At 34.5% G+C, this 14,028-nt stretch overlaps 3 protein-coding genes and 1 non-coding gene across 4 annotated transcripts; 2 read left to right on the top strand and 2 right to left on the bottom strand.

Moving 5' to 3' along the window:
* On the bottom strand, positions 1-2,561 carry LOC111800654 (annexin D2-like). The gene is made up of 5 exons (XM_023684449.1): positions 2,438-2,561; positions 1,807-1,952; positions 1,437-1,655; positions 1,069-1,281; positions 1-609 (listed from the first exon to the last, which is right to left on the bottom strand). The coding sequence occupies exons 1-5, from the start codon at positions 2,511-2,513 to the stop codon at positions 313-315; spliced, it is 951 nt and encodes a 316-aa protein (XP_023540217.1). The 5' UTR covers positions 2,514-2,561; the 3' UTR covers positions 1-312.
* Positions 2,562-3,583: 1,022 nt separating this feature from the next.
* Positions 3,584-5,703, bottom strand: LOC111793801 (50S ribosomal protein L29, chloroplastic-like). The gene is made up of 2 exons (XM_023675854.1): positions 5,305-5,703; positions 3,584-3,916 (listed from the first exon to the last, which is right to left on the bottom strand). Exons 1-2 carry the CDS (start codon positions 5,632-5,634, stop codon positions 3,740-3,742), a joined length of 507 nt encoding a protein of 168 aa, XP_023531622.1. The 5' UTR covers positions 5,635-5,703; the 3' UTR covers positions 3,584-3,739.
* Positions 5,704-7,314: 1,611 nt separating this feature from the next.
* LOC111793780 (ubiquitin carboxyl-terminal hydrolase 3) lies at positions 7,315-13,176 on the top strand. The gene is made up of 6 exons (XM_023675818.1): positions 7,315-7,689; positions 9,261-9,377; positions 10,502-10,600; positions 10,815-11,003; positions 11,687-11,868; positions 12,450-13,176. Exons 1-6 carry the CDS (start codon positions 7,573-7,575, stop codon positions 12,853-12,855), a joined length of 1,110 nt encoding a protein of 369 aa, XP_023531586.1. The 5' UTR covers positions 7,315-7,572; the 3' UTR covers positions 12,856-13,176.
* Positions 9,798-9,954, top strand: LOC111782860. Its single transcript, XR_002813211.1, has one exon. It is a non-coding gene; the product is annotated as a U12 minor spliceosomal RNA (small nuclear RNA).
* Positions 13,177-14,028: the final 852 nt, after the last annotated feature.

Raw genomic sequence — 14,028 nt, 5'->3', positions numbered from 1 at the left:
TGTAAGATATAAAGACATTTATTCGTGTTTAAACTTGAAGGTATTCAAGCATCACTTATTTATACAACTATTGTTTCAACAAAACCTCCGTTGATAATACACAATACAAGAAGAAAATCCTAGAGAGTACACAGGAAAAGACACCAAGATGAGGACAAAACCAGTTATTTAGCGTCGCCGTGCCCAGATCCTACATAATGTAGATGCCACTTGTTCTCCATATTCAAAGTTCAAGCAAACAAAGAGACATCTTTGATGCGATCTAAATCAATGCCTTTAAAGCAAAGTACCTTTCCTGAAGAAGAGTACACATCAGGCATCACCATGTCCAATCAGCTCAAGTAGCATTCTCTCGAAGTCTCCAGAAGTGTCATCGGCAATGGCACGATCCAGAGGAATGCTGTTCCTGCGATAAAATTCCTCTTTGATGTGCTTCAAATCGATTTCAGCTCGAGAAGCAATGACCCTGGCAAGAGCCCATTCGTCCGTCCCCAACTTGTTGATTGCCAACCTAAGGATTTTTGCAAAGTATCTTTCTGGGAAGGTCAAAGACTTGATGGTTGTTCTCAGTAACTTCAGGTACTCGCCGTTGGGATCAGCCTTCAAGTCCTGAAAATATGCAGGTTCATTTCACTTGGCAACCTTCAACTGTATGGTACATTATGTATAAATGATTATTATGTTTCGATGAAATTTGAATCATACTCAATAATTTATGTAAATTTGAGAAATGGTAATTGTACGTATGAAAAAAATGGTTCAGTATATTTTGTCATTTTTTTAGATTGGCTAAAGGTAACCGAACATTAAGAATGAAGAACGAACTGGTGCCACCACAATGAGAATTGTGTATAATATTTCTTGTACTTCCCCATAGCATTTCTGGTTAGAGGTAATATATTGTTACAAATTTTAAGAAAAGCCTTTAATCTTCTCGTCAGGTGATGCATGAATCTAAAGCAATCTAAGGAAATGCAGGGTTTCTACTTGAAAGCAAATGGTGGAAAGCAAAAACTAATACTCAAATCTTGAAATGGTTGTGCTTATAGCAAATGTGTACAAATGTACCTTGTTGATGACATTGCCATACTCGTTATTGTAGTGATTAAATGTTGCAAGTAATTGTGCTTTGCTCCTTGTCGTCAGAATTCTAACTAGGTCGTCATGATTGTATTCCTTCTTTGCTATCTTCTCATGGAGTACTTTGGCCTCTGATTTTGCTAAGGTCTTATTCACCTCATCTCCCTCGTATCGGAGTGAGCTAATCAAGGGGACCAAAAGCTGCATAAAAATTGAAATTAGGTCTACAATTATAGCTAGGAAATATTACTCATCACAAGCATTTTCTTGGGTCAATCTCTAAGTTTAGTAAGCCCCCATTGAATTACACATGTTGGCTGATATTCCTTAAATGTTTCAAAAACTATTGCTGTTACCTTGCGGATATCTCCAGATGTATGATATGCGACATCTTCTTCAAGAGATTTCTTGAAACGGGCATGATAGGCCTGCCTCACCTTGAATAGTTGGAGTGATGTTCGAGTGCAAGCTATTTCCACAATAACTAAATTGTTTGCGGTCAGCCATTTCGTTGCTTCATTCACCATCAATGCATCACGGTCTGCAGGTTCCAATGTCCACAAAAGTACAAGTCGCTGTATGCTCAACAAAATTCATGAAAATAGGAAGGGGTGAATAAAATTCTGAAAAGTTCTCTTGTTCTGTACAAATACTTTTGCACAAAAACCACATTTCAATCCAAGCGTTCGCAAACTTTGAGAATTGAAATACGCAACAAAATCTTGCCTCAAAATCACTCGAAAGTTCCTTGTCTAGTTCTTTAAGAAGATCGTCACCATATGTCTCAGCATAGGTTTTCCGAATTAATCTTCTTTGAGCTTCATTTCTGTGGGCCAAAATGGATATGATCAAACCCTCGTTCGTTCCCCATCCTACACGTTTGATAAAGTTAGTCAACAGAATGATAACCAGACAATGCCGGATATCCAAACGAAGATTTTAGAGCCATTAACCACTACAGGTGGCAGAACCAAAAGAGTAGCAACTACACGATTCTGTCTGAAGTAACTACTGCATACATATTGAAGCATCTTAGGACTAATAGACAAATATACCAAATATAGATCAAGCACCAACCAAACAGGAACCCGATCAAGCTAAAAGTTCAAAAAACAGAAAGATCGCAATCATGATCTCCAGCGGATCAGAAAATGGAATCGACATACCTTCATTTCGATTAACGACGATAACGTAGATCACTTACCAAAAAACGAACACAAAATTTGATCAGACTCAACAAAGCTTCACAATCAACAATCAAGATGCAATAAAACCTCGATCCTCAAACATTGACTCGAATGAGAAACAAAAAACTGAAGAAAATCAAATCGATCTGAAAACGATTAGAATTGGAGACCTTGGAAAGCTTTGCGAAGCTGATCACAGTCTTCCTTGGGAGAAGGAACGTGCTGCGGAACATTGATGGTCGCCATTGCCACTAACCTTCCTTGATTGTGCTCTGAAACTCTGAGAGTGTGACAATCAGATTTGAATGGAAATGCATTTGAGCGATGGAATTCATTATCCATAAATAGTCATGGAATTCATTGCCACATCATCTCCAACTTTCGAACGCGGGAAAGAGTGGAGCACTTTTTTATTATTTTAAAAATTCAAGCTATTTTTTTTAGAACTAATTCCTTTTATAAAAAATTAACCAAAAATTTAAATATTTTGACCCCAAAAAATGAATCTCTTTATAAATAATGGATAAAAATAAAACGACCATTTTTAAAAATTGAAAATAAAAAGAATTTAAGTACGAGGATCATTTAGTTTTGGCTTTTAAGTTTTTTAAAATTGTATTTATTTTTTAATTATTTTTTACACGAGTTTTCGTATAAAATATTTAATTTTTTAATTGAAAGATTAATTATTAAAAACAAAAAAATTAATTGCTTAAATGACTATAACACGGACTAATTACTAAAAAAATTTATTATTGTGATTCATGTCAATTATAGTCTTCATTCATAAAGAGATTTAAGGATAAATTGAACGCACCAGTGACACACTGGCTAGTATGAATATCAATGCCCCAAATTGGCTAGTATGAATATCAATGCCCCAAATCAGCTAAAATGAGAAGCAAGTGATTAAATTATTTATTTGAAATTTGAAAGAAATTTGAAAGAGATATTTTGAAATTAATGAGAAAAAAAAACTTTATAGATTTACTAAACAAAGAAACTTTTAATTACTTTTTTATATTTTAAAAAGGTTTTATTAAAACTTGCATGCTATTAATTTTTGGACTAATTATAAGTATTCCTAAATTAAAATATAAATATAAATATAAATATTGGTGAGCCCAAATAATACCACGAGACTTCATTCACAAGGCCAACCCAATCAAATTGGGTCATGTGACAATTGAGTCTAACATCAAATAAAATGACTATAATTAAATACAATTTTTAGACTAAACTACCATTAACAAAAACTTCTTAATCAAAAACATGCTTCATGGGAGTTTCCCACAATCTCTTGAATCAACTAAGAATAAGTAATAGAATTTTCAATTTGAAGATTAGAATTATTCAGAATATGTTCCCATTTATGCATAATCTAAGTACAACATAAGAATTTTTCGGGAAAATAAAAAAAAAATCAGAAACTCATAAAGCCACAATATTGATTGAGAGTATATCTGATTGGATCAAGCAGATTTCTCAGCTTCTTCAGCGGCTGCTTCTTCCTCTCGCAACTTCTTCAAAGATGGAGGTGGTCTGACCACAATACTTCTCTTCCACTTTCTGTCTAGCTTTCTTGACAGCCTTTTGCCCACTCCCTCTTCAATCTCTCTTTCACGTTTCACGGTTAGCATCCGAGCAATCTGCACAAAACTCCAAGTTTCATGGATGTATAAGAGAAACGAAACGAAAGTTGTTGGGCTGAGCCCAAATATTCGATGTTAGCTCCCAAATTAAGCATAGCTCAATTAGTTAAGGCATATAATATTTCAACCACAGTTCAGGGTTAAGAGATTGATAACTCGGAGAAAGAGAGGAGAAAAAGAAGAAAAATGGATGTATAGCGACAATGTCGCAAACCGAAAGTGTGTGGAGATAAAGAACAACAAGAAGGAGACAGGAACCGTCTACTATATAAACTTCCAAACTGTCCTGCATCAGCAAATATATTAATCAATCTCTGCAATACTATATTGATCATCAAGCCCCACTTCCATATTCATGATCCACACTACCAATTTTCGAGCAGGCTAGACGGTAAGGAAGGATTTTAAGCGGTAAGTTGTCAAGTTGGAATCCAGAACCAACCCTTAAGAGGGTAACTATGAGCATCTAAACTTATCATGAAGGTGTGGAATTCAACTATAAATGAAAAGAGTTCACTTCCTAAATCCTCAGACTCGTCACGACGAAACTATGAGAACGGCAAGTCTTACAAATAGAACAAGCATATTACAGTGAGAGGCCCAGCAAACAATTCCGACATCCATGTAATGCACTAAACAGGAAGAACTTTGATAGAAAAGTCATGAGAAGGCTACATATTGTTCAAATGCAAATGGCTCTCTCTATACATTCAACATTGTGATGCTTCGTGATCAGAATAGGTTTAGTTTATCAAATAACATCTTCTATGGAATTCTCATTTCCACATTTATAGGCTCATTCATGCTTCCGGAATTTTGGGAATCTTAGATAAAATGTTAGCAGGAAGACATTGAAGAGTTTTTTGAAGACAGGTGCTAAACGTATACAAAATTTGGAGTTAATCCTAGTCGAATGCGAAGTTTTTAATGCCCAGAAATCCCAATTTCGATTACCTTTCTTGATTCTAATTGAATTTCTAAGTTGCAGAGCAGCTCTAACTGGCCCCCTAATTGCATTGGTTTTTCTATTTCCTTCAAATGCAGCTTCTCTAAGCTTTTCCCAACATGGTGAAACATACCGTTCGAGGTTCTTTTTTTCTTTTTACTTTTCATACGTTAATTTGCTACTCTTCTTTCATTTGGCGGCAAATAATACGCAATAATCTTAGATTCCAACAGCTACGAAACCCCATTGGAAACCAATGAGCCCCAAATTTCAATCCGACCATCAAATTCAGCACAAAATAAGCAGAAATGTGGAGAATGGGAGACTGTAAGACTTAAAATATACTTCGCATAGATTATAAATTAAAGACGAACAAAAAAGCCACATTACAATAGAACTCAAAGTTAATTAAGAATCTATCAATAAGGGAGAAAATTACCCGTTTGCGCATGCGGCGGAATTCGCTGGACTTAAACTCATTGCGAGCTGATTTCTGAAGCCGAAGCATGAGAAGTTCACCCTTAAGATCGATGACCTCTTCGTTTATTTCCTCAGTAGTTTTCGTTCTGATTTCCTTCAACTCCTCCTCCCTCTTCGCCATCATTACCACCAACGAATTGCGGCCTCCGGTAGATGCTGTTTTAGGAGGAACGCGAAACGAAAATGGGAAACGGATTTGACGGCCATTGAAGGAGGATTTGGAGGTCGAGCTAAGAAATTTAGAAGGGAACGAAACGCTCGAAGGCGAAGCAATTGAAAGGTTTATCATCTTCACCGTCAGTGTGTGGTTTCGCTCAGTCACAGCACAGCGCTTTTGTTCGAAGAAGAAGCCCAGCTGCTATTCAAGATGAAGATAAGCTCTCGCCCTTTCTTTTATTCTTTTTCATACCTGTTTTGCCCTTTCCAGTCGACCCCATTTACAGAAATACCCTTCGCTATCCACATATAAGTTTGAGAAGTTTATATTTACTAAACCTAAAATCGGAAAATTGGGTAATCTTTATTTATTTACTTAAATTAAATGCCTATTTGACCTTTTCAGTCGACCCCATTTACAGAAATACCCTTCCCTATCCATATATAATCGGATGCCACATTATTTTTCACTTGTAAATTATGTCGTCTAAGGAGAAATATTGGTTAAATTTGACCTAAAAAGTCTCTTTTACCCCTATACGTACTTCATTATCACTAAATTACTATTTTCACGTGTCTAACTCAATTATGCATGTTTATGGCATCAAAATCATATAAATAAGTGTACTAAACATATTTTGAGTTTTCTCTCAACTCGGTTATCTTCTCCTTTTCTAATGAAAATTGTTCCTCTATTTCATAAATTTCCATATGCTCTCGGTAGACTAGAGCTTGATTATATTTAAGTTAAGACTATTGAAATTTAGATTTTCTTGGTTTTGAACCTAATTTTTGGATTTTGGATCAAATTATCATTTATTTAACGTCAATTTACCAATTATTTGATTAAATATTTTTGATAACGCGTGACACATTATTTGGGATTCACCAACTTTTATCTTTAAATTTAATTTGAGACACTTGTTAATTTATAATTGATCCCAAATTAATAATACGTACCTGGTACCTTTTTCATTTATAGCAACATATCAATTAGTTTAATTTTTTCATTCAACAAATAAGTTTCCTACTAAACTTTATACCATTTACACATTATTTCAATTAATTAAAGTTTATATAATAAATCGGTATTTGTTAGATCAATATTTTATTTCAAAATAAAGTTAGGTTATACAAATAACTAAAAAAGTAATTTATATAATTGTTATAAGAGATAAAAACTCGCTAATGAGAAACTATTATAAAAATGAAATAAAATGAATATTGGTCTATAAATTTTGATGCCCAAGCTAATTTAATTTAAAAAATAATAATTTGTATCCAATTTAATGTACTCCACTAGAAACAAACATTGACTTTAATTCCCTTTGGACCAATATTTAAACCTACCCGTCAAGATATAAACTATAACTCTTTAATTAAAAAAAAAAAACAATTATTATCAACCGACCAAATCAAAATTCAACTATAATTTTTTTTTTTAAAGATAATGTTAAATTTTCAAAATATTATTTTATTTAAAAAATAAAAAATATTCAAAATTAATCATATCCTGATTTAATTTTTTTTTATCTAAATTAAAAAAAATAGGAATAATAAATTTTTATTCAAAATATTTAAAAATTAATTTTTGTTTAAACTGATAATAATATATATTTTTTTTAATTTATTAAAATATTTAGTAAGAAGTAAAATGAAATTAAACAAAAAAAAAATAAAAATAAAAATAAAAGGGAGAGCGGAAAGTGAATGAGAAAAGGGGATTGAATTTTTTATTGTTGGAGTTTAGTTGGATCCACGTGGCATCTAAATGTTGCACTCCGGTTTTGAGAAGCCATCGACGTTTAATACCATACCAGACCTCCTCTCATTTCCTTCGTCTCCTTTCTTCGTGCTTCCACACAAACCCTCCTCCCATCTTCCTTCACTCTCTGCAACCAGAAATTCGACGCAACTCAACTCAATCACGCACCCCAAAACCCTAGAGATTCCGACTACGGAAGCCAGGAACCTTTCAATTGCGAGAGTTTTCTGATTTTCTTTTTATATGGAGAGCAATTTCTTGATTAAGATCTGAGTTGGTGTTTGATTCTTTGATTTCGACACGCGAATGGGTGCTACGGGCTCCAAGCTCGAGAAGGCTCTCGGTGACCAGTTTCCTGAAGGCGAGCGCTACTTCGGCCTTGAAAATTTTGGCAATACTTGCTACTGTAACAGCGTCTTGCAGGTTTGTTCTTTGTTTGTGGGATGCATCATGCTTCTCGCTGGATTTTAATTTGTCTTTTTCCGAGGATCTTCGTTGGTTTTTTTCTTTTTTGCTAGGGTTTTGTTTATTTATTGGTGCATCTGTTGCGTGCGTTTGTTTGGTCTTTAATTGCTAAAATGGCGGTCGATGGATTTCTTCGTTGGATTATGATTGGATTTCATAGCCATTTCTGTATTTGTTTTCGTTGGTTTCATTCATTATTCATTTTGATTAAAAAATGATCGTGGCGTTGACATTCATATCATTCAAGTAATTGGATTTCTAACTTCTGGTTTCCATTACGAGAGACTATTTAACCTAAAAGTAGGATTACAGGTTCTTAGTCGTCAGGGTAAGGTTTTCTTTCAACTTTTCCTCGTGAAATTACTTGTTAATTGTTTTGGGGAACGACTCTCTTGCCTCTTAGCATATTTTCAGTATTAGGGAACAAACAGAAACGATACTGAAATCCTCTATCATGCATTGGTTGATTGCTTCTTTATCTTTTTAAAATTCTGTATTATTTTAAACATATCATGAGTACCACTTCATCTCATTTCGTTTATATATGTTTTACGAAATGCACTTTACTTATACGCATGTAGATACCTTGGTTTGGGGTTTGGTTCTTTTCCAATTTCTTGAAATCTATGACGTTCTTGGTTTCATGTGAAAAATAAATAAAGAAAGAAAACATTTGCCTGCAGCATGCTTGTGTTGTACAATGTGTTTACAATTGGATAGACTCAATTAGTCTAATGTGAGACGTTGATTCTTCATTTCATGTTTTTATTGTCTTATAAACATGGTTGCCTTTTACTTTTTCCAACACAATTTTTTTGCTCTCCTTTAGATGTATTGAATGGGTATCTGTTGTTGGCCCTTTCAGAGTTGTATTAACTCTTGCTTTTTTGTTCCTTTTTAGTAAGCAATTTTATCCCTTAAATTTACGGGGGTATTTCCCTCTTGGCTTATCTTGTAAATGATTATTCATGTATTAAACAAATCACCTTCCTGGATGAGCAACACTACTTTTAGTTGAAAATATATGGATGCAATAATTTTATTTTATTTTACTCTCTTTTTGGTTTATGCGTGATGTGATTTAATATCATGCTGTTAACTTGTGAGTTGTATGAATTCAATTATTCAAATGTCAGCATGTTCAAAGTGGAAAGAGGGAAAATGGTCCCATTTTATTTGTATACAATTTTAAAAGAACACGTTTATTTATTCAGAAGTTTATATCTAATAATGGGATTCTAGGAGTCTTAACTGAAGATGGTATTTAAGTTCACGACTGCTATGAGTTTTCCATTATTTTACTGAAATGTCAAATAATACTTTAGGTTCTTTTATTATCTGTATCATCTTTGCTCAGGTTGATGATAGATCCATGTCGATGTAAATTTTTTCAAGGTCCTAGAGATATTTTGTTTAGAACCAGTTATGAAAGCATCTGCTAAATATCCAGCTTGATATTTTCTTTGATTTATCTAATAATTCCGAAATTTTTAATGATATCCCACGCACCATTTTTCTTTTATATGCAGGCACTGTATTTTTGTGTTCCTTTCCGGGAGCAGTTGTTAGATTATTACTCAAATAACAAAAGTAGTGGAGATGCGGAAGAAAATCTTCTAACATGCTTGGCAGATTTGTTCACCCAGGTAATTTGGGGGAGGAAAAGAAAGCAGTGCGTGTTTTACTTGGGTTCATTGCTTGCTTGTTCTTGCCTGACAGGATTTGTGCTGTTTCTGCTTTGCTGTAGCTTTATTGTTCATGTTTGCAGATATTATTTAATAGAGACTTTAAAAATCTAAACCTAGCATAGAAGATGTTGATTTGTAGAGCATACTAACGATTACATCTGAAGAATTTTATAACATGTGTTTTCTTTATTGCCAATTAACTTCTTCTTGAAGCACTTTTCTGCTCGTTCCAGGACATTATGAACATACTACAAGGGATAATGAAGAATTTGTATGGAAATACAATTTCAAAACCATAACCCTTTTTTACTAAAAAAATCGCTAGTATGGTATTTCTTTAACTATATTTGCTTATAGAAGCAAAGAGTAGGAGGTTAATAGCCTTAAACGAATAAGTAAGGAAAACAAAGTGGCTTGGGGGATCTGGCCTCAGCGCTACTCAATGTAATGTGCATGAATTTGTGGAGGGGATAGAGACTGGCCAATTGTTGACGTTGCTTACTTCTCCAAGAGTAGGAGGTTAATGGTTCTCTTTGTACAAGCTTTATTGCTAAGATTATATGAGTATTTAAATTGACGAAGTTAAGTCCATCGTGTCGGCATATATGAAATCTTCGAGAAAGTTCTTAAAGAAAGTTCGTTTGTTCCTTTTTCAAAATAATAAAGTTTAAGTGGTCTTTTTCATGATATAATGTAGGGACACTTTGCCTTCTTTTCTTCTGCTATGGCATCTTTATTCTTTGAAATATGTATGTGGCTTCTGTCATCCCCTACACTATATCATGAAAAAGACCAATAAATTTTTACCAAGATAAATTTAAGGTTAAAATTGCAGAAAAAAGTTTAACCCAACTCCAAAAGCAATTTCATTTCATTCCCCCATGACTATCAATTTTAACCTTAAATTCATCTTGGTAAAAATAAATAAAATAAATATGGAAAACAATAATAAGTGAAAGAAATATATGGCATCTTTATCCTATTTAGTTTTTGAGATCCATCTTTCACGTCGTGACCTCAAAGAAAGCTTTTTCTGTTGTTAGGTTGGAATATAATAATCTTTTATTCACTTCTGATTGCAGATAAGTTCACAAAAGAAAAAAACTGGTGTAATTGCTCCAAAGCGTTTTGTTCAGAGATTGAAAAAGCAGAATGAGATTTTCCGTAGCTATATGCACCAAGTATGTTCTGAATTTTGATTTTGAATGCCCCTTCTTTGATTCTTACCATAACATGGATTCATTTTTTATATTTTTCTTTCACTTCATTTTCCTTTCCTTGCTAACACTATGAAAATACAAATTTCATTCATATTGGTCACATCAATTTTGTACTTGAATAAATGTGTTCAAATCTTCCCTGCTATTTTATCTTAGCTGGCAACTGCTTATGTAGGATGCTCATGAATTTTTGAACTTTTTGCTCAACGAACTTGTTGACATACTGGAGAAAGAGGCACATGCTACTAAAAGTGATGCAGAAAGTTCGTCTCCGTCTGAAAAAATTGCAAATGGTCCTAAGACTGGCCAGGCAAATGGTTCTCAAAAAGAGCCGTTGGTGACTTGGGTACATAAAAATTTTCAGGTGATTTAGCTAGCCATTTTGATGACATGCTCCCTATCCAACTTTGTATTTTCTTTTCTGCTCGGCTATAGGACATGGAATATGCATATTGTTGGTGAGAAATACTAATTAGATGAATGTTATTTCAGCCTTCCTGTGTCTGTGTTTGCATGCTTTCACTTGCTAGTTAGTACATCAAAAGTATGTTAAAAGCAGCTCTTTATTTGGATATATTCATAAGTATTACTCACTCATGTTTTCGTGGTTTTTTTTTTAATGAACTGACAGGCCATCTAGTACGACCCTGCCACTCTCTCTCGAGCCCTACTCCTCCCTTAGAAAATATAAAAAGATTACTAACTTTGTTTTGACCTTCAAGAGAATTAGAAGCCTCTACTTACAGGTTCACTCGACCATCTGGATATTTCTAATAATAGATGCACTTTAGAAAATATAAGTCATATGAAAGACTTTACGACCAAAATATGGAACAGCCTATTGGAATGTGGACAAGATCAATACTCTTGACGCAAGCCTCAAACTCTATTAAAGACTTGATCTTGAATACAGAGACCTGGCCATCTCCAATAGAACTCTATTTTGCACACCATGCCAAATTAGTATGCAAGCCTTAGAAGTAACGTTGTTATATGCATGAAAAACTTCTAATTGCAGCCAGAGTTACTTGCAATTCTGTTTTTCAGGGCTTACTAACCAACGAGACAAGGTGCTTGCGGTGTGAGACGGTTACAGCGAGGGATGAAACTTTTCTTGACTTGAGCCTTGATATTGAACAGAACAGTTCAATAACTAGCTGCTTAAAAAATTTCAGTTCCACTGAGACATTGAATGCCGAGGACAAGTTTTTCTGCGACAAGTGCTGCAGGTAGGTTGCTATACATGATTCTGTTTTGCCGCCAGATGCTTTTTTAGTTGCATTAGGAATTGTAATTTATATCATGTACTTTATGGAGGCAATTTTGGAAGTAGCCAAGTGTGCTGCCTATTTGATCTTAGCCAAGCTACGAAATTGAAGTCAAGTGCTTAAAAACACTTTTTAATACTTAAAAACCTTCTTTTAAGCACTTGGAAAGTCATTTCAAACTGGCCTTAGTTGGGTTGCTGAATTTTTTTTTATTATTGTTTTTATTTCTTGAGAAATCAGCCTTATTCTTATTTTGTTTTGTCTCCACCATCTTTCAAGTAGCAAGCATAATCTCATGTTAATAGTTGGGACTGGAATGGAACTTAATGATTCGTCATGTCCCATACCAGTGGTTTGTGTGCGTGGATCCATATGTAGATATTGATTGTGAATAATAGTGTAGTCAGTATCTTTAACCCCCCACGGTTCTGGATAGAATTGGAAAACCAGTTCCACAATTGTTTCCAACCCACAACAAATTAAAATTAAGTAATAAAAACCAAAAAGGGAATGCTGAAAGATGGGCTCATTTTCGTGTGCAGTTTGCAAGAAGCACAGAAGAGGATGAAGATTAAGAAACCACCTCATATCCTTGTTATTCACCTGAAGCGGTTTAAATACATTGAGCAGCTTGGGCGGTATAAAAAGCTGTTATACAGAGTTGTTTTCCCTCTCGAGCTGAAGCTTAGCAACACAATGGAGGATGCGGATTCTGAGTACTCTTTGTTTGCTGTCGTGGTCCATGTTGGAAGTGGACCCAACCACGGACACTACGTTAGCCTTGTTAAAAGCCATAACCACTGGTTATTTTTTGATGATGAAAATGTGGAAATGATTGACGAGTCTGTTGTGCAGACATTCTTTGGATCTGCACAAGAATATTCTAGCAATACTGATCATGGGTACATCCTATTCTACGAGAGTATTGGCGCCGGCAACAAGAGCTGATATATAGGGAATTCCCATTTCATCGGCTGTCGGGTAATTTATGACTCGCTTTTTTGGCTTTGCATGTTTATTAATGTTATTATTACTTTTTTTTCCCTTTCTTTTTCCCCCCTTATGCCTTTTATATAACCATTGGGAAGAGATGTGAAATATTATTGTTGTTATGGACTGAAAAATGTATACATGGTCGGTTGCCAGTTTGGCATACATAGTGTTTGGCGGCAGCTTTTCTTTTCCCCTTCAAATAAGTGAAAAGAGAGCAATGTATGATGTCTTATGACTGCTGCTTTAGAGGAAAGACTATTCTGATTCTGCTTCGTAGTATGATTCTGATACAACAATGTATGAAATTTCTCATTGCAAATCCACGAGTGTGAATAGTTGTAGATGTAATTTTACCCAAGTATATCTCAGTTTCCTCGAACAGTGTCCATGAAATTGCAGCCCGTTAATGGTTTATTTTTTTACAATCGTGGGTTTGAATTTACAATTAATTGAGCTCTTTATCAAAATAGGAAACAACAAACTTACAAGTTTAGTCTTGAAGTTCTGTTTTTGTGTCCTTGAATTCCTAATAGTTCTTGAATGTTCAATTTTGTGCTTAATGATTTTTAAAATTTACTGATGTAGTGTCTTAGGTTTCAGTTGTGTTTAATGATAACGAGTACATTCGTCCGTTAATGTAGATTTTGGCACGAGCTGACATCGAAAGCCATGGTTTTGAGTGTCTGTAGAACCAACTGATTAACTATGCTAAGCTGTTGGTACGAGAGACTTTAATTATAGCTTGTGGTGAAGAATTGATAGGAAGACGAAGAAAACTCACCATCTTTGCTGTAAGAGAAAAATGATATGTTAGTTCATAATGAACTGAATCTGTAGTTAAGGTTTATATTACTCCAAGAGAGTCAAGTAATTTACAAAAAGCATTATGGTTGTGATTCTTGACGATTTAATCAAAATTGTTTAGCTGCAGCCTCCCCCATCAGCCTGCCTTTGTTTAGTGGCTCTCTCCCGACCAATGTTGACCGACCTCCTTTCATAAAACAATTAAACAATGTCGAAATGGCTGACTTAAAATAGTTACTTCTGAGTTTGTGCCCTATTTTGAAGCATTGTTGGCACCAAAGCTGCTGCAGCAACTGTCAATGGCGACACTTTTGCTTTATTAGT

Source organism: Cucurbita pepo, chromosome LG01 (assembly GCF_002806865.2).
Source record: "Cucurbita pepo subsp. pepo cultivar mu-cu-16 chromosome LG01, ASM280686v2, whole genome shotgun sequence".
NCBI lineage: Eukaryota > Viridiplantae > Streptophyta > Magnoliopsida > Cucurbitales > Cucurbitaceae > Cucurbita > Cucurbita pepo.
Note: the sequence above shows the minus strand (reverse complement) of the source record. Positions and strands in the feature narration are given on the sequence as shown.

What these genes read in the sequence shown, in the direction of transcription:
- LOC111793801 (XM_023675854.1), bottom strand. Translation starts at nt 5,634, where the DNA reads ATGATAAACCTTTCAATTGCTTCGCCTTCGAGCGTTTCGTTCCCTTCT. An exon ending in TCCGCCGCATGCGCAAACGG is followed by an intron (nt 3,917 to 5,304) that starts GTAATTTTCTCC and finishes AGTTTTGTGCAG; the next exon opens with ATTGCTCGGATGCTAACCGT.
- LOC111800654 (XM_023684449.1), bottom strand. Translation starts at nt 2,513, where the DNA reads ATGGCGACCATCAATGTTCCGCAGCACGTTCCTTCTCCCAAGGAAGAC. An exon ending in GCTTCGCAAAGCTTTCCAAG is followed by an intron (nt 1,953 to 2,437) that starts GTCTCCAATTCT and finishes TCAAACGTGTAG; the next exon opens with GATGGGGAACGAACGAGGGT. An exon ending in ATGGCAATGTCATCAACAAG is followed by an intron (nt 610 to 1,068) that starts GTACATTTGTAC and finishes GCATATTTTCAG; the next exon opens with GACTTGAAGGCTGATCCCAA.
- LOC111793780 (XM_023675818.1), top strand. Translation starts at nt 7,573, where the DNA reads ATGGGTGCTACGGGCTCCAAGCTCGAGAAGGCTCTCGGTGACCAGTTT. An exon ending in TCCGTAGCTATATGCACCAA is followed by an intron (nt 10,601 to 10,814) that starts GTATGTTCTGAA and finishes CTGCTTATGTAG; the next exon opens with GATGCTCATGAATTTTTGAA. An exon ending in TTCTGCGACAAGTGCTGCAG is followed by an intron (nt 11,869 to 12,449) that starts GTAGGTTGCTAT and finishes TTTCGTGTGCAG; the next exon opens with TTTGCAAGAAGCACAGAAGA.